The sequence below is a fragment of the Dromaius novaehollandiae genome, chromosome 5, assembly GCF_036370855.1.
Source record: "Dromaius novaehollandiae isolate bDroNov1 chromosome 5, bDroNov1.hap1, whole genome shotgun sequence".
In the NCBI taxonomy this organism is placed as follows: Eukaryota; Metazoa; Chordata; class Aves; order Casuariiformes; family Dromaiidae; genus Dromaius; species Dromaius novaehollandiae.
In genome coordinates this window covers 61,641,290-61,660,397 of record NC_088102.1, presented here as the reverse complement: position 1 = coordinate 61,660,397, position 19,108 = coordinate 61,641,290, and the positions used below count along the sequence as shown (strand labels likewise).

The following is a 19,108-nucleotide window of genomic DNA, read 5'->3' as shown; positions in this document are numbered from 1 at the left end:
ATTGAGCAACATTTAGTCTTTTTATATAGGCTTCTGTTTCATTAAAAATGTAGAAACTATATTATTTGAACAGGATTTTGGAGCTCTCTGTTCTGTAGTAGTTTTAACAGAACATGCCATTTGGCAGGAGAGCAAATAGAATTTATCATATGTTTCTCCATGGTGGCACTGTAGGAGACTGAGCATTGATTAATGTTTATTAGTGGAAAGTCTACCAAAAATGCATTTGTGGGGAGGAAAAAAAAAACCTCCCACAAGAACCAAAGACTGTTACAGTATTAATTGATTAAACAAAAAAATTAAGCTGCACATTTTTAAAGTGGTATTTTACTTTGTTCTTACTGTCATCACAGGTACAGACTGGATCCTAGTCTGCTGTGCTAACTCTAGAGTCATTAAAGACTTTCTTCTTTGTAAGTTAAGAGTTAGGGAGAAGATTTCAAAATGTGGCTTCATTTCCTTTCAGAAATTTTGAAATATTCTGAAAAAAGCAATGGAGCCCTGCTTTCAGCATAGGCAAACTGGTGAACTATCACTGGTGTGGAAGGCTCAGGGGTCCTATTTCAGAGGGTGTTTTTAAATACAAGGCTGCCCTGTGTCCCTCAAAGCCTTCATTCTCTATCAAATTTTAGAGTTGGGCAAATGAAATGGTAGGGTGTGGGAAAGACCCCTCAGTTTACTTTATTCAGTTTCAGTGAGGTAATCCAGGTTCTGGAAATATTTTGGTAAATTGCACTTGGATAAATGTCTTTCTGGAATTTTACCGATTAGCCCAACATCTGCCATCCCTGGCTATAGATGTGTCTCTTTTGCTTGCAGTTTTTATAGTGCTTCGATTGCATTTCACCATTGTAATGGTGTGGCAGGACATGGTGTGTAGTATTCCAAGTAAGTCAGCAGGAGTGCATTACCAGCAGAAGACTAATGCGAATCTATAGCAGAGTAATGGAAGCCGAGCCGTTTTCTTACTTGCTTTTTGACAGTAATGTTGCCTGGCTACAGCTTAATTTTCAAGTTCTGTAACAAGATGTTGTTAGGGTTTTTAAAATCTTATGTTCTTATGAACTGTAGTGTGACCTATTATTGCCTACGCTGGGGAAAGGTGAACTTTTAAAAAACATTAATTTAGAAAACATTTAAAATAGAGCTTCAAATTTTTAAAAGCTGTTAAGATCTGTAAGACTAACTTTAGTCTTGTCTAAAGGTACAAGAAACCAGAGGAGCGGAGTCCTTTGATAGCTGCAATGCAACATTTTCTACCAGTTCTGAAGGACAGTTTTATTCAGCTCTTGAGTGATCCATCTGATCAGTCTGTCCTCATCCAGAAACAGATCTTTAAAATATTTTATGCACTTGTCCAGGTAAAAATAAATCATATATTCTTGATCAGTAGTTGAATTTGAAGCCTTACTATTTTTCCTTTAAGTAGTAAATAATAGAAATGTTAGTGATATTAAATTACATCTGAGTCACTTTCCACTACTGCTCCACTGTGGTATGAATAGCAGGTTTTTGGTATGATTAATTGTGCTGTGAAATCAATACTATACTTTTTCCTAGTAAGGCATTAAATAGAAGTTACGCATGCCATCCCCTAAGCCAGAGTGTTTGCTAGAAAACAAAATCAGTTTTCTAATGCCAGATCATAGAGGCCAGCCTACATAGAATTACCCAAGTAAATGCGGCAGTTTGGAAGGAAACTGTTGATATGCTGTTGATTGCTTCAGAAATTCGAGTAACATCCATTTTAAGTACTCTCTTAGCATTGCAGAAGCAGAGTTGGAGTAAAGCTCTCTAGCACTATTGAGGATATAGAATAGTTTGCATATATTCTTCAGTGTGTTTTTTGGGGTGCTTTGCTAATCTTTCATGGTAGCTAATTATACACAAATATTTGAAAAAGCTAAAATTAAAACTGAAAAACATTTTCTAATTGCTTTCTACTAAATTTAATTTGCTTTTTTTGTTATTTTTAAAAATAAGTATACGTTACCTTTGGAGTTGATAAATCAGCAAAACCTGACTGAATGGATAGAAATCCTGAAGACTGTTGTGGATAGGGATGTACCAGCTGTAAGTGGCTTTTGGATATTTATCTCTTTAAGCCTAAATATTTTTAATTTCTTAAGAATTTTGAAAGTTTAACTTTTCATTTGTGAATTCTGTTTTCTCTATAGATACCAAGAAAAAAAATTGTAATCTAAATACGGTGATTTAAACAGACTGGATAAATTTTTAAAATATGTAGCTTGAATGGTAGTTCTGTTTTTGAATAATAGCATAATTTATTTTGGCTTCCTGATTAAATAATTTGTTGACTATTTATGCTGCATGTATCATGAGATTTATTGTAGGTTTGCTGTACTTTATACTTCCGTTAAGCCAGAAATATATACAACTGTCAATGTAAAAGAAAAGCCAAACACATACATTTTGAGCAACTAGATAGCATAATTTGAATTCTTAATGAATAGTAGGTAAATAAATGCCTTCTTCCTGAAGGAAACCCTTCAAGTTGATGAAGATGATAGACCTGAGTTGCCTTGGTGGAAATGCAAGAAGTGGGCTTTGCATATCTTGGCTAGACTTTTTGAGAGGTAATTTCTCTTCTGTTACTATTAAACAAAAGATCAGTTAAGTTGGTAACATTGCTGCACACTTGAATTTCCATACTTGCTTCTAATTCTAGGTATGGAAGTCCTGGTAATGTTTCCAAGGAGTACAATGAGTTTGCTGAAGTGTTCCTGAAGGCATTTGCTGTTGGTGTTCAGCAAGTAAGAAACGCTGAATGTGTTGGATATTAGGATAAATGTAGAGTTAATAATGATTTCTTCTTTCCTTATTTTCTGAAAAAACTTCTTGCTGCTCTTCAGAGTTGTTTTTTGTTAGTGGGATATTACTGGAAGCATTGGTGTCTGTGGGGAAAAAGTGAAGAAATTAAAAAAGCTTTTTAATGTGAACCCTAGGACAATCCACTGAAAATAGCCTGTGCAGCATGGATAATCTGTAAATAGAGTATATGCTGGCTCGCAAATGAGTTTTAGATAAGGACTATCTTTTTTTTTCCCCTCTCTGGAAGAGAGAGGTATAGTATTTATGGTGTAGTTGACCCTCTTAGCTACTCCTTTTAGCTCAGATGATACAGGGGGTTTTTTTGACTCTAAGTCAGTGATTGTTCGTTGATACTAAGCTTCCTAGCTTTCTACAAAGGCCTGGTCCAAGAGGGGCTAGTATACAAGCAGGTAAGTCTGGTTGCTTCTCACCCTTATCGTTATCTAGAGACACTTTTATAGGAGCTGAGTTATACACAAGGTATCTTCTGGACCATGACAGTTTATAACCTGGAATATTAAAGTAATGCCAAATTACCCTTGCTTTACCTTTACTGGAGTAACTTCAGGATACAGTCAGCCCTAGCTTATATCATCAACCTCCAGGAAAAGGGCAGAATGGATTGGTGGTGCAGTAATTCTCACCTTACCTCTCTTTAGAGTGCATGTGTTATGAGTCAGTAACTTGAATATTTTGAACTAGCAAGAAAATTCCTGTGAAAATCAGGAAAATTACAGATCTGATTTGCAGCTCATGGCTGTACTGCTGGTTCCTCTTCTATTGAAACAAGTTTGCTCATAAAACTTTAAGTAGCTCTGTAAAAATTTTTATACTTGGCTCATAAATCTGCTTATTTGAAGGTGGTTAGACTGTAAATGTAAACAGACAATTCACTTATGAAAACAACAAGGAGCTGAATCTTTCCCTAAAAGACCTTTTAATCATGAGAAGAATAATTCTTAGTTCAGTTTCTTAAATAACTTTTTTCGTTCCGAAAGAAATTATAAGAAGTTACAGGACTTAGCATTTAAAAGAGAAAAATTAGGGAAAACTCTTTCCAAATATACATGCACTCTGAAGGTCATCCACAGTGTTGAAAGGAGCACAAAATTTGTAACGCTGGATGTTAGGAAACAAGTCTCAACGTTTTACTCAGACAAGTGGAGTCTGTGTCCTCCTGAGATGCTGGTACCTGTGGATGAAATCCTACTAGCAGAGAATTATTACATATCCTTAAAAACGTGTTGGTTGTGTTGTTCTTCTCAGATAATACCCACTTCTGAGAAAGACTGCATGCAAAAAAAAATTTTTCAAAAAGATAAACAGTACAACAATTTTTTTTTCTGGGTTTAATTTGAAATCAATTTTTTTCCTTCTTGTTATTGTATCTAGGAAACACCAGGAATTCAAGTCTTTAAAGAAAATTGCTGCAAAGCAGCGTTTTAGAGTCCTTACAGCTTCTTCCTATACAATAATGTAAGCTGTAAATAGATGCAAATGATTTTTAAAGTGTTGTTCTCTATTTCTGAGCAGAACGTGAATCTTGGACATGTACTCAAGGAATTGAATCTTTCAGATAAACACTAGGGAAGATTTTGAAACAGGATGAATTTCTTTACAAAAAATTAGAGATCCCTGAAATACAGAAGAATATAATTTCCGACCTGATAATATGCTCAGCTGAGTTCTCTTTATTCTCCAAAGTGCCCACACCCTCTTACCAAAGGAATAATAGATAAATATGCAGTGTGGAATCGCAGCTTGTTTGAGTATAAACTTGAAACATACTACTATGTTGTTTTTTATGATTATTTCTCATTATTCTTTTCATCTGTCTGTCCTAAATCTTCTTTTATATGGGCTTGTCACCAGTGGAAAAAAAAGAAAACTCTAGTGCACTCACCATTAGTTCTAGACGAACTTTCTTAAGCTTGGCCAAAACAGGCTAAGCTACCTAGCTGAAACACCTCAATTCTTCTCCCTCATGTTAGCAGTCTGTTTTGTTCATTATGAAAGACCCGATGAGCCAGAACTTCAGCCCCAGTTGAGCCCAGGTTGTAACACCCTATTGTTCCTTTGCAGAGTTGCAGAAGTTGTTCTTCTGTTTGTCTTAGAGTCTGCATCCCACATCCTGCTTTTCCTCGTTTCAGCTCTTATATCTTTTCTTATTCTTCTCTTATTGCATCTGAACCATACAAGGTAGCTGCTTATATCTGTGGAGAGAGAGGCTCAAAACACTTGTTCAGGCTCACTTCTTAAGCCTGAAAAATATTGTATGCCATTCAAATAATTATTTCCCAGAGATTTTCATTCAAAATATGACTGCAAAGACCCATTCTTGGGCCACAGATTTGTCCTCATTTTTGAAGAGTGTTCCCCATTCTTTCATTAAATATTGATGAATTCAGGCTTTTTTTCTGTACTGTCTTGTTTACACTCAAGGATCTCCCCTCAAAACACGAAAATTTATTTTCCTTCAGATAATTCTAAAATTCAAATATACCAGGAAACTGGTGCTTCTTGCATAAGTTTTCCCACAGAAAAGATAGTATCACTATACATGAAGTTTTACTTTGCTTAAGTCACAGGATGATTTCGGCTGCCTAGAATAAAGAACCTCCAATTTATATTGTAAACCTTTCTTGAGCTGCTGCTGTGGTATGGCTTAGGCAATGCAGCCCATTTCAAATCCATGTACTATAAAAATTCAGTATATGATGTTACTAATATGGTCATGTCTTGGCTTATGCTGAAATTTATAAATACAGGCAACCAATTTGTAAAATGTACTGTAATGTACTCAATGTAATACAACGAGGATTTTCAGTCTTCCTTAGTTTTCAAGTTATTTCTGGAAAGATCATATTTAAGGCATAAAATCAGGGCAGTAAAGTATGCCCCTGACTTGGGTGTTTAGTTTATCAATTTTTATGCAGATATTTCAGATTTTTTTAATGACTAACATTCTGCTGAGTTGTTGTAACTTCAAGAAGCATGTTAGTCTCATCGTTTATTAATGTTCCACTAATTCGGAACATTGCAAGCAATCATCTGTCACTTCAAGGTCTCTTTTGCAGAAAATTTTCTCTTTTAGTTCACAAGAGACAAAAAGAGTAATTCTGGCATATATATTCTTTGATAAACTTCAAATAGTTTCAAGTCTCAGAGCAGTTAATAACTTGTCCTGTCCTATCCTAAGTCAGTATCTAATGCCACCAAAGCATTTTACTCAGGTGGGGGTAACAACTGATAACTGCTTTCATAAGGCAGGATGCTTAAACATGAGTGGATCAGGGCTTGCTATCCTTTGAGGACTAATATGTGGATCTAGAACCACCATAAAACCATTTGTAAAGCTATGACATTCATGATGAATGAATACATGATACATTTCCCCTTTAAATTCATGTGCAGAGCATCTCGTCTGGGAGAAATGCTTCAGTGCTCTTGTAATAAATCTTATCAATGTAATTACTTTACAAAATAATGAATCACGTTTTCCCCAGATATTTTTGGTGATACTACAGATTGATAGATATGTCTGTTCAGTGCCTTCAGTTTGGGGTCTTTTCACTGTTTTTGTTTTACGTAAACAATTAAATGGAAGCACAGAAACTGAATTGGTCACTTCTCTCCAGTTTTGTGTTGCTTCTCTTGAAGAGCAGTATTGCCACTGGCTTGGATTGGGCTACAAGGAAGCCTCCTGTTATACTGATACCAAACTTTTCCAATGAGATGGAATTTAAATACTAATGTTTCCATGAATTACATGTCTTTATCTGTGGAGAGACATGGAATTTCAAGAATTTAAATCCCTGTAGTTAATTTTGAAATCTGCCTCAGCAGAAAAATTTGGGTTAGAAAGCAAAGAAGAGGCTGGTTTGACATTATTCATACGTAACCTGGTGTCACCTTTGTAATGCTGCACATAGGCATGAATTGGTAGACTGCCAGAGTCTGGACTGTTTTACCAATCCAGTATTTAGGCATGTATATCTGCCCTCAAAGAATTAAGAAGAAATAATAAACGTCAGGGAGACAGACCCTTTGAACCATGGTAGGAATGAATTAGCATTAGAGTTTTTTCTATATAGGGGATTGTATTCTTAAGGGATGCCTGTCCAGCAGACAGGCACAGCTCCTGATAGGAGCTGTGAATTGCCTTGTAAAATAAACAGTGGCATTTAGTTGATGGATTAAATCATCATCTGTTTTAGTCTAATATGTAAACAATTTTTTTAGTTGGATTTTGAAGGGCTGTTATGTTGGATTGTAAGGGAGGGTGGAATTTTTCAGGTTAAAATGGTCTGTGTGCTGTATAAGCTATTGATGAATTCTTTATTCTAGGTGTTGCTGAAGGTGTTGTATCAGTACAAGGAAAAGCAGTACATGGCTCCTAGAGTTCTGCAGCAAACGCTGAATTACATCAATCAAGGAGTGTCACATGCTGTCACCTGGAAGAATCTGAAACCTCATATTCAAGTAAACCATTTTCTGGGTTTAATACTTAAATGACTCAACAGTACGTTAGTCAGCCTATTCTACAGTATCTCTAGCCTTGCTAGAATTTAAGTTTTTATGGGTTTCTATTATAAATTACTGATGAAGAGAGTTTAAACCTGTTTGAAGATTATCTAGATACATTAGAAAGGTGTCTATTTACTTTTCTCTGGATCAAACTATGATATTTCTTGCAAACATTTGTGCAGATACAATTATTTCTAGATGCTTATATCTGTGCTCTAAGTACTATCATTGATTTCTGTTCTGTCTCTTAGTGGGATTGTGGTAACAAGACTTTCCCATTAGCCAATATACAGCTTAGTTTGAGTGGCGCTCTTGAAATTTGAACAGAATTTCAACATATATTTGCAGCATCAAAGTAGTGTTGCTGCCTGAGCAGAGAGATTGAGAAGTACTCCAAAGTTTTAAAATTTTAAGTAAAACTTGACACTGTACATGAGACATCCAAATTAAATGATTTGGTGTCAATCCTTGGTGTTTTACTGTTAAGGATTATATAATATAATAGAACAACACAGCAAATTTGAAGATTATAGCTACTGAATTTATGTCATTAAATCATCTCTACGTGCTGTTATCCAAAGCAAACCTAATAGTCTGCATTGTATTGTGTTTCTACCTAAAGTTAAAATATACTGGGTTCTCTTTCTTTAAGGCAGTACATAAAATGGTATGTTGGAATAATTTCACAGTGTTACCATTTTGTATCAAAACTGATAGATGGTACAAAATCTGGTTTGTGTTAAATACAGGACAGAATATAGAGATTGCTTTAAAAAGAACTAGCTTGCTTTCAACTTTTTTTTTATTTCAGGGAATTATCCAAGATGTTATTTTTCCATTGATGTGCTATACAGATGCTGATGAAGAGCTTTGGCAAGAAGATCCATATGAATATATTCGCATGAAATTTGGTGAGAATTTAAAATCTACTTCTCATGTTAAAATACAGCTTCACACAGAGCCAGAGTATTTCTGTAGTTTTTTGTGAAAGCAAAGATAACTTAAGCCTTAAAAAAAAAAAAAAAAAATGGGGGGGGGGGTTGTATTAACCAAGTAATACAGTTTCATGTAGTTAACTTTGGATATCCTGGTGTGAATAACAGGTAACTTACGTCTCAACCATGGTACAGTTGTTTCTGCATTTGAAAAAGTAGCTAATTTTGACTATTATGTAGTTTTCATTAGATAAACAATCCAGGTCTAGCTTACAGTAATTACATAAGTTTAATGTTATTAAATTTTTACAGTAGCTTTTCAGGCCTTATATTTTTTTTACTATATTAAGGAATTTCAAATGTGGCATAGGTGAGAATAGATTTACCATCATGGTAAATAAAATACCACAATAGTCCTCCTTCCGTTAGGACTTTTATGTGGCTAAAACAAGGAATCTTGATGGGTTTGGAGGGGAGGGGGGTTGCCCTCAGGTCAGGAGCAGACTTATAAAACAGTACAGGTATTATACAGGGCTCTGATAATTCTCTTTGCAGAGAAATAAGAAACCAAGCATTTTTGACTCAACCAGTTGTGTGCTTGACTACAGCAAATAACGTATTTCAGTGTATCACTATGTCTGCTTCTATATCTACAAAAGATTTATTCTGAAAATGGGAAGCCTTGCAATTTGAAATTAGACGTGGAGGCAGTGATCATGGAAAAGATGAAACAGCTGTATGTCATAAAACTCCAAACCTGTGTCACAGTTTTTTGGTCTTGATATCTGTAATAGGAAAGCACAATTAACCAGCTAAACAACCTGGAAAATTATTGCTTCTTTGTTTTACGTTAGACTATTAGATGACTTTAGCATCATGAGTTGTATTAAAGGACAAAAATTTTTACCTGTTACATTTACTTAATAGATGTATTTGAAGACTTCATTTCTCCAACAACTGCTGCTCAGACACTATTGTTTACATCATGTAGTAAAAGGAAAGAGGTAAGCTATTCAAGTATTTCACTTTGCATTAAACACATATGTGACCCTGATTTAGCTGATATTCTCTGGTTTTTTTGCTGAAAGAGCAATTGATAAAATTTTTGCTCTGTATGTCATATCATAATACACTAAAATCTATAATTTTTCTCAAATTTATTTGGCACTAGTCTATTTATGTGAATTTGAGTTTGTGTTTGCCAGTTCCCCTAAGGCCAGTATATCAGCAATCTTGTGTGTTATAGTAGAGACATAAAGTGCTGGCCAAATTCTGGGCTTGGAGGAGATTTAGATTTACACAATTTGAGCATTTGAGAGCGCTTCCAATGGTACATGACACAATTAGTTGAAATACTTTGACTAACTGTCCTTGCATATAATCTAGGTCTTGCAGAAGACAATGGGATTTTGTTATCAGATCCTTACAGAGCCAAATGCTGACCCTCGTAAGAAGGATGGTGCTCTACATATGATCGGCTCTTTGGCTGAAATTCTCCTGAAAGTAAGCAAAATCAGTCTGGCGATTCTCTTGGTTCTCTGTATTTTTCTTCTTTCATTTTTTCCACGTAATTTCCTTCCTAATGGTTTAGAAGAAGTGAGAACAGCATGTTGAGTTTACAACTTTTGGAACAGACATCACAGGTTCTTTTTTAGCTGTTGAACTTTATTATTTCATTTTTGAACATTGTCAGCTTAATTACATAAGTTTTATCAGGTCCTGTTCAACAGATGACTTGTTGTTTGAAGCTCTTAAGTTATGTGCTGCTTCTAATAAGAATTGCTGCACAGTTTCCTGTCCTACTTAACTACTTTTTTTTTTTTTTTTAGTGGAAGGAAGTAAAAAGATCCATTGAGAAGCTGATGTTTCAGTGAGATCTTTTCTGTGTATAGAAGAGGGGAAATAAAGTAAAATTAGCAACATTGCTGAATTAGAATGGTAGTGGATGAGATGAAGGTCATAGATTTGTGTTGCTTGGACCATGACTTAGAAGTTTCTCTGACCACTTTTGCTTTTGGTGTCAGAGTAGCATACTGCCAAGCAAAAGTTGTCTTTAGGAGTCCAAAAATGAGAGGAAAAATAATGTGTTTATTTTTGTTGAAAATGATGAAGGTCAGTTCCAAACATGTAGCATTCAAGTTTAATTACTGATGTGGAATTTTAATGTTGCTTAATAGATTTTTAGTAAGGGGGGAGGTTAAAAGTGTAAGGGTTTTGTTACGCAGTTCACACGTCAATATATGTCATTATTTATTGGATTAGAAGTGCATTTGCCTGTAAAATCACAAACTGATGTGTTGATATTCTGACAGAAGAAGATATACAAAGATCAGATGGAATATATGTTGCAGAATCATGTGTTCCCTCTCTTCAGCAGTGAGCTGGGTTACATGAGAGCGCGGGTAAGAAAGATCTACTGTTAAGATACTGTCTCTTCCAACTGAAGAGTTTAGGGATATTTCCTTAATCATTTTTTTCCTCTGAGAGATGCTTTTATTTGCACCTTTTTTGTAATAAATTGTATGCTTATTTCAGTAATTACTATCAGTCTTTATACATAGCGTGCTTTTAAATAGCAATTGTTTTAGCATTAAAATGGCTGCAGAACAGTGTGCATAGTTTTCTGTCTGTGTCTAGCGGTATGGTCTATTTGTGTTCTGCATTTAGACCGTACTGCTCACACAAAACCTGTGGCCAAAGATGAGCTTGAGATCATAGTACTGGTCTAGTGATGTCTGAAAGACAAGCCTCCCACTGACCAGCCTCCAAACTCTCAAACATCTTCATCTGTTAAAAACTTTCTAGTATCTTTAGTTAGCCATAGTTGTAGTTCAAATTGAATAATAAATTGCTTAGGCTATTGGTTTTGTATACAGATAGTCATAATCCAGTTTGTAGTTTATGTAACTCTGAATTCAATCAGTGTCTTTTTTCAGGCTTGCTGGGTCCTTCATTATTTTTGCGAAGTCAAATTTAAGAGTGACCAGAATCTTCAGACAGCCTTAGAACTCACAAGACGATGTCTGATAGATGATAGGGAAATGCCTGTGAAAGTGGAAGCTGCCATAGCACTTCAAGTTCTCATCAGTAATCAAGAGAAAGGTATCCCTCTTTTCATAAAACCACAGGAAACCTACTGTACTTAGATGTTTTCTTTAGAAACATACACTACTTTAATTCATTGTTTTAATGGAATAGGCATTAATGTAACTACACTCAGAGAGGTTTATTATATGGTTCTGTGATGTTAATTCGCTCCTCACAATTGTAATTTGTAGTCACTTATTTGTAATTTTCCAGCTGGCTGCTGTTTTTATAAACAATAAAATCATTTTTCTAAGGTTCAGATGAATGAAATTTATCATGATAGAATATATCTGGTTTCACACCTCCTAATTATTGAATCAGAAATATAGTGGCCATATGAATGTATCTAACTCAGCATACATTCATTCTTCATGTCCAAATTTATTAAGAAAAGAAAGGTTTGTTCTGGCAGGCTTTTCATTACTTAGTATTCCTGAAGATGGCATAAAATCCACGAAGCAAGCATAAATTCTCTATCAAATGCTTTGGCTAAGTTGACAAAAATGCTTATATTGACTTTCTTATACCGATACTGTGATATTGTAAGATTTATGTCAATTCATACATTAATTTCTATTTGTTTTACAGCTAAAGAATATATTACTCCATTCATTAGACCTGTAATGCAAGCTTTACTTCATATTATAAGGGAGACTGAAAATGATGATCTTACTAATGTGATTCAGAAAATGATCTGTGAATACAGTGAAGAAGTTACCCCAATTGCTGTAGAAATGACACAGCATTTGGTAAGACTTTCTGGTGACTTGGAAAGTTGTTTAATATGTGGGAGATTGGTGTTTAAAATGGAAGTAGCTGGCAGTCAGTCATTAGTTACTATCAAGCCAGCCTGGTTAAATGCATTAATACTGGAAGTTTTCTTCTACATTTAGTTTGTTTTTTGCTCAAAGGTGGCTTCATAACTTGAACTAAACGGAAGTTTCTAAGAATGATAGTAGAAATGTACAAGAAAGCCTTATCCTTATTTTATCCTGACAGTGTTAGTAATGAATTTTAGTAGCATGTTTTAGATAATCTTTCTGATATGACTTAGCTACTTTTTCTGTTTTAAAATGAGAAATAAAGAACAGATTTTTAATAACAAATTTGGTGTGAAAATAATGTGATCTTGAATGTAATGTGAAAATAAAATTGAATATGAAGTTTATTTGCAGGAGAGATTCAGAGCTTGAGTGTCCATATCTAGCAAGTTGTACTAATGATTTCAAAAGCAGAGAGGTCAGCTCTGTGCTTATTTATAAAAGGCCTTTACATCGAAGTTGTTTGTATATCCTTTTTGGGAATGCCTGCAAAGTGGTGCAGTTCAGCTACGAATTAAACCTTGTGTCAGAAAAATTTACTTGTAGAAAATTTATTCCTTTATGTGGAAAGCTATGCCATTTATAGTTGGCAAATCTTCTTATTCATGTATGGATAAATGGTAACTGTGCAAATGGTTTAATTTTCAAGTTTTATCAACTTCAAAAACAAACTCTGGAATAGAGATAGTGAACTTCTAATATTCATGCACATTTTCTTAGGTCCTTGTTAAATTCATTGTGTAGAATACCAGACTTGTGCAATCATTCTTCATCTTCAAGCACATCCGCATTGAATGACACATTTATGGGTTGTTTTCCTGTTACATCTAGGCAATGACATTTAACCAGGTGATACAAACTGGACCAGATGAAGAGGGCAGTGATGACAAAGCAGTGACAGCAATGGGAATCTTGAATACTATTGACACACTTCTAAGTGTAGTTGAAGATCACAAGGAAGTGAGTAAAAATTACTTTAAAGCCAATGTTCATTGTCTAAGACACTGAAAAGTCTTTCGTAGTTACTGTGTACATGACATTATCTGGAAATCTGTTCTTTCAGCCAAAAATCTCTTAAAACAGTGAAGTACTTATGATGCCACAAAGATGTAAGAGTGGATCATGTTTCTCACGTCACAGACACCATAAATGTTGCCTCAGTATTTCTTGTAAAAATCCAGGTTCTCGTTCAAATGGACGGAAGCTGTTTTTCATCAGCTTGTCTCTAGCAAATGGAACTGTGTCATTTTTTCTGAAAAAATATCTGATTTGATAGTGTCTGCCCTTGAAACAAAAGAGATGAAACTTCAGTTAGTTTTGAGTATTAACTCCTTATTTTGTTCTTTTTAACAGTATCAGTGTCTGCAAAAATAGCTGTTGTAACTATGCTAAATGACAGTTTAGCTTACCTGCCTAATCTGTACTGCTGAACTCTCCAGTGTGATGCAGACTGTATTATTTAGTTTTATTGTACTGAGCAGACTAACTTCTAGCCAGAATATAGCTTGTTCAAAAGATTCTTTGGCTGGTCAAAATGCTTCTTGGCAAAGTCAGCTACTGTTTTTTTGATAAATGCATTACAGTTTTTCAGTAACTAAATGATTTTCTCTGAGAGCTCTGAAGGCTTGACTAAGGAAGCATAGTGGGAATTCTGTGTGCCCAGGGTCAGAACCGAGTGCTGCCATGCAACAAACCAAGGAACAGTTTGGCTATTGACATGCTTGCTAAAGCTGCTCAGCAGATTTTTTTGTGTACTTATTTTTGTCAACAAATTCTTAATCTAAATGGAGAGTTTTTGTAACAATGTGCTTGTCCTGATGAACCTGATTGGAAAAAGTTGATCAGTAAATACCTAGCTTTAGGGACATCTCACCCAAGATGACCAGTGTTCCAATCCTGTTCTATCTAGCTAAGACCAGAACTCAACCCTTATTTGTTTCTGTGCAAGGTGAGTGCCTTAGCCATCGGGTTACTGACTGTTAGCTGTTCCACAGATAAATATTCATTAGGAAGAGTGTCTGAATCTGTAGATGAGCACTTGAGATGTTCATATGGTATGTGGACAATCAGTCTAAATTAGGTTTTGGGGGTTTTGAAATCTCAACTTTCTGGAATAGTAAAATACTTCCTGGAACTTTCATTGCTTACATGGCTGACATAACACTGACTGTGTTTTAGTGGGGATGAAGCATTGTGTAAGGTTACTGTTGGGCTTTTTTTTTTTTTTTTTTTTTTTTTTTTTTTTTTTTTTTAGTATACTGCTAAATGAGATTTTTCCAATACTCAAAGTATTCCAAAAACACCTCATGTTAAACTATTTTACAGATCGTTAAAAGTGCTGCTCTTATACATTTAGTGCTCTAAAATAGAAATTTCAATGTTATTTTAGAATATTCTCTAAAGAGAAACAGCTTTGAGTAATTTTATTTAAAATGTGTTTAATTCCAATTTCAGAGGATTGAAAACAGACATAAATTTCATTTTTCAGATTACCCAGCAGCTGGAGGGGATCTGTTTGCAAGTGATTGGAACAGTTTTGCAGCAGCATGTATTAGGTATGTATACTTTTGTCTGGTTTAATTATTTAAGTGTATGTGATTGACATTAAATTTAATGTCATTCTGTTTATGTTTTAGAGTTCTATGAGGAGATCTTTTCCTTGGCTCATAGCCTGACCTGTCAACAAGTTTCTGCACAAATGTGGCAGCTTCTTCCTCTTGTTTTTGAAGTCTTTCAGCAGGATGGCTTTGATTATTTTACTGGTAAGGAATACTAATAAATTTATTTCATATATAATAAAATTAATGTTTTCATATATTTGATTTCAAGCATAAAATAAATTGCATCTTGATTGAAATGTTAGGAGAATATTCAAATGAGGTTACATTTGCAGTACTTTATTCTGCTGTTCTAGCAACCAGAATTTTTAAGGCATCTATGATTAGATGCACACTTATCTTGAAAAACACTAAGCAAGAACTGTGGTTAATTTATTAATATATAGCTTTCAACATGATTTTAACACCTGGCCTCATAAAATGTGAAAACAGTATCTAACTTTGATTATTTTTCTTTTAATACAGATATGATGCCTCTCTTGCATAATTATGTCACTGTTGATACAGATACACTTCTGTCAGACACAAAATACCTTGAAATGATTTACAGTATGTGCAAGAAGGTAAGTAGATTCCTTTGTTTATCTGAAGATGCTTACTCAGGGAATAGGAAAATACCAAACCTGCAATCTCTGAAGTTATACATTGTTAGACTGGGTACTTTATTTCATAACAGCAGGCTGTAAAACTGGAGAGGTTTGATGTCTGCTCTTAAAGCATTATGCTATTTAGCATCTTCTATGATTCCATGAATTATGAAGCTATTACAGAGAAATGAAAAGAGGTTAAATCAAATTCTAGAAGTATGTTTTTGCTAAAAGGGAAAAATAAATCATATACAACAAAAGCAAATTAAACACTCCATTTTTCGTGTATATATATTTGTGTAATACACATCATACGTATATGGGCTGGCAAAAGATGTGTATGCCTATTGCAAAAGGTAGCTACTTTCCTTTATCTGAGATTTGTAGCCTCACTATGGCTGTGATACCCCACACCACATATGTATGCTAAAGATTTTAAATCTATTCTCTAAATCAAGTGTGTAGGGGTGGGAAGTAGAGGCATAGGAATAAGGAGTTATTTTTCCCGGGCTCATGCCAGATCAGTATCTAAAGCTTGGAGCAGAATCCAATTATTCTGTCTCAGTGCAGTGACTACTTTGGGCAGTATTTCCGTATTTAACTTAGTTCTTCAGTTCCGTTATGTTATAGGCAGCTGCCAAGTGAGCTTTCTTTATCCAGTTGATACATAGAGGACAAAGCTTTCCAGAATGCTAGCCCTATGTAAGCATATGAATGCTTCTCTATAAGGTGGTGTTAATATTTTACAATCTCTAATACTAATCTGTAGGGATTTTACTTTTCCACTTCAGTATGTCATGTGTCTAACTCTGTGGTGAACAGTCACCTGCCCTCTCCATAATAATTCTTCTGAAGATGTTTGAATTTTATTGTGAACAACTCTTGCCAGCCTTTATTTGAAAAGAAGTTGCAGCCAGGTTGATTAGACCAACTGTAAATACTTAAACTTTATTACTAAACAAACAACAAAAAAAATTGGCCTTAGTGCTTAATGTTTTATTACCTGAGCACAATAAATCTTTGACACAGAAATTATAGGGTACTGTTGTGTGGTCTCCCATTGAATTCCCCAAATACTGCAAGTTCAGTTTCTACAAGATTTGATACATGAATGCTTAAGATTTCTCATTCTATGTATGAAAATAAAGCCTTTCAAAGTGGCAGCTAATGCTTAAACAGTTACTAGTGTAAGCTTTGTATCCATTCTGTTTAATATTTGTACAGGTAGATTAGTTGCAGCCACACTGAGCAATGTTTCAATCTGTAGTTGTGACACTGAGCCATTGCTGTAGATCTGGCTTCTTCACTGATGGATGTTTATGCTAGTATTGTAATAGAGGATCTAAATTTGTATCAGTTTTTCAAAGCCATGCAGCATATATAAAATACTTCTTAAAGCGATATCAGCAATAATTGTTATTTTTCAGGTCCTTACAGGAGTTGCTGGAGAAGATGCAGAATGTCATGCAGCAAAGCTTTTAGAAGTAATTATTCTTCAGTGTAAAGGGCGTGGTATTGATCAGGTTAGTAACAACTCTGATTACTGTAAGTAATATATGAAAGAATCGTACTTTCAATATGAGTTGATTATGCATTAACATGAAGAGTTCTGTTAAGAAGAAGTTCTTGCAGTTTGACTAATAATCCTGTCTTTTACTTCAGTGTTGCAAGTACTACTGTGCAGTAATAGAACTGAAGAAATGGTTATTGCATACTTTGCCTCCAGAATTTAAAATGTTACAAAACTCTTCATGTAAAGCATTTGCCTGAATCTGGAAGAGTACCATTTTAGGAGCATATTAATTCTAAAATTTGATTAATTATATTCTAAATTGATTCTAGTGAATATTCATGAAAATGATTGAATTTGTCAAGTTGTTAACTTTGAAATAAAAATGAAGTTCCTAGAATCCCAGTTAATGTCAGAGGGAATCAGATTTCATTAAGCACATATGGAAGTTTGAATTTGAGAGAGAAATGTCCCTGCCCTTCCTTTATGTACATGCCAAGCTCTGTATGATACTTGAGCATTTTTTGTATGCGTTTTTTAATACTTGTGAATATGCTCCCTGCAAATTCTTATTTTTAATTTATATGAAGCAAAAACTTCTATAGCAGATGGTTTTTTTTTTTTTTTAGTATGGCATATCTGAAGAGGCTACTCCTTTGAATAGCTTTTTTTCTTGGAATGGCTTATGTTAATGCCATCTCTTTTTTGGGGTGGATATTTAAAAATAATTTTTCTGGAGTTCATAGTTTATAGGTTTTTCTCTTTCTGTTTTTTTAAATGCAGAATTACAGTACCAGGAATTAAACATACTGTGCATAATGTCACAAAACCCATGTCCTCAGAGTAGATTGGTAGATAAATACAGGGAATGTAAAATTGGAATAATATTTAACTGCTAGTACAGGTCAAATATGAAGATGTACTAGAAAGGGGAAAAGATTTTCATCTACCAGACTGGTTATGTGCCACCTTTCAACTGTAGTGTGAAATATAGAACTACAGAACTGATTACTGATTTTTGAGTACTAAAGTTGTAATGGTTCTCACTCTTCCAGTGCATACCCTTATTTGTGGAAGCTGCTTTAGAGAGATTGACCAGAGAAGTGAAAACAAGTGAACTGCGAACAATGTGCCTCCAGGTTGCCATAGCTGCTTTGTATTACAATCCTCATCTACTATTAAATACCTTGGAAAATCTTCGTTTTCCCAATAATGTGGAGCCTGTCACTAATCACTTCATAACACAGTGGCTTAATGATGTAGACTGTTTCTTGGGGTAAGTGTGTTTCTAATTTTGAAGATTATCCTCTGTGGTGTATTACTATATTACCTGCTTCTAGATCATAACAAAATTTGTAACTATTTTGTTTTGCAGACTTCATGACAGAAAAATGTGTGTGCTTGGCTTGTGTGCTCTTATTGATCTGGAGCAAATACCACAGGTTTTAAATCAAGTTGCTGGACAGATCCTGCCAGCTTTTATTCTTTTATTTAATGGATTGAAAAGAGCATATGCTTGTCATGCAGAGCATGAAAATGACAGCGATGATGATGATGAAGCTGAAGAAGATGAGGAAACAGGTACAGAAACCGAAATATCGGTTATGTTCTATTTTTTATTTTTCCTGTTGGAGATGATCAGTTCTTTCATGCAACTCTTCACAGTTCCTTAATTCCAAAAGGCAACCATGTGGTAAGACACGGGGCATCCTTTTAATGCCTTTCAAGCATATTTGACTTATTTCTGATTTCTTGTACAAGCTAGTTTCCTAAACTGAATTTCTTTGAAGCTCTGTCAAGCTAACTTTTGTGTGTGGCTGCTGTCATTTCTGAAAGGAATTGTTGTTGGGGTACGTTTCCCATTTGAATGATGGTTATGGGTTATTAGAAGAAGTTTCCAGGAATCCTGCTCCACTGCACAGTTTCAACTATATATTACAAAGTGTCATGTGAACTGCTGGGGTTTTTAGCTGTGTATTGAAAATGACAGTTCTTGTAACTTTTTCTGGACTAATTTAACCTCAACCTCATCAGCCTTTATAGAGTTTCTTCTCCATAAAGTCTTTTCACAAGTTTTCCACTCCTTTTGCCATCCTTATATGAAGCTCAACATTATGTACCACTTCCCCTGTATTTCTGTTTTGTCCACCTTGCCCTATAGTCTGCATAAGCTTTCCACTCTTACTCCCTA

General features: G+C 34.7%; 1 protein-coding gene and 1 non-coding gene across 2 annotated transcripts in view; both read left to right on the top strand.

Moving 5' to 3' along the window:
* The window catches only part of IPO7 (importin 7), a 38,953-nt gene that overhangs the window by 13,339 nt on the left and 6,506 nt on the right, over window positions 1–19,108 (top strand). Inside the window, exons 5-22 of the mRNA XM_064513028.1 lie at window positions 1,205–1,361; window positions 1,984–2,073; window positions 2,503–2,597; window positions 2,690–2,774; window positions 7,180–7,314; window positions 8,171–8,270; window positions 9,222–9,298; window positions 9,681–9,797; window positions 10,607–10,696; window positions 11,231–11,396; window positions 11,970–12,130; window positions 13,034–13,162; window positions 14,691–14,757; window positions 14,839–14,964; window positions 15,286–15,383; window positions 16,835–16,930; window positions 17,973–18,193; window positions 18,293–18,498. Coding sequence (XP_064369098.1) covers window positions 1,205–1,361; window positions 1,984–2,073; window positions 2,503–2,597; window positions 2,690–2,774; window positions 7,180–7,314; window positions 8,171–8,270; window positions 9,222–9,298; window positions 9,681–9,797; window positions 10,607–10,696; window positions 11,231–11,396; window positions 11,970–12,130; window positions 13,034–13,162; window positions 14,691–14,757; window positions 14,839–14,964; window positions 15,286–15,383; window positions 16,835–16,930; window positions 17,973–18,193; window positions 18,293–18,498 — 2,216 coding nt within the window. The remainder of the gene's footprint in view (window positions 1–1,204; window positions 1,362–1,983; window positions 2,074–2,502; window positions 2,598–2,689; window positions 2,775–7,179; window positions 7,315–8,170; window positions 8,271–9,221; window positions 9,299–9,680; window positions 9,798–10,606; window positions 10,697–11,230; window positions 11,397–11,969; window positions 12,131–13,033; window positions 13,163–14,690; window positions 14,758–14,838; window positions 14,965–15,285; window positions 15,384–16,834; window positions 16,931–17,972; window positions 18,194–18,292; window positions 18,499–19,108) is intronic.
* Window positions 10,896–11,077, top strand: LOC112985723 (small nucleolar RNA SNORA23). Its single transcript, XR_003259814.1, has one exon. It is a non-coding gene; the product is annotated as a small nucleolar RNA SNORA23 (small nucleolar RNA).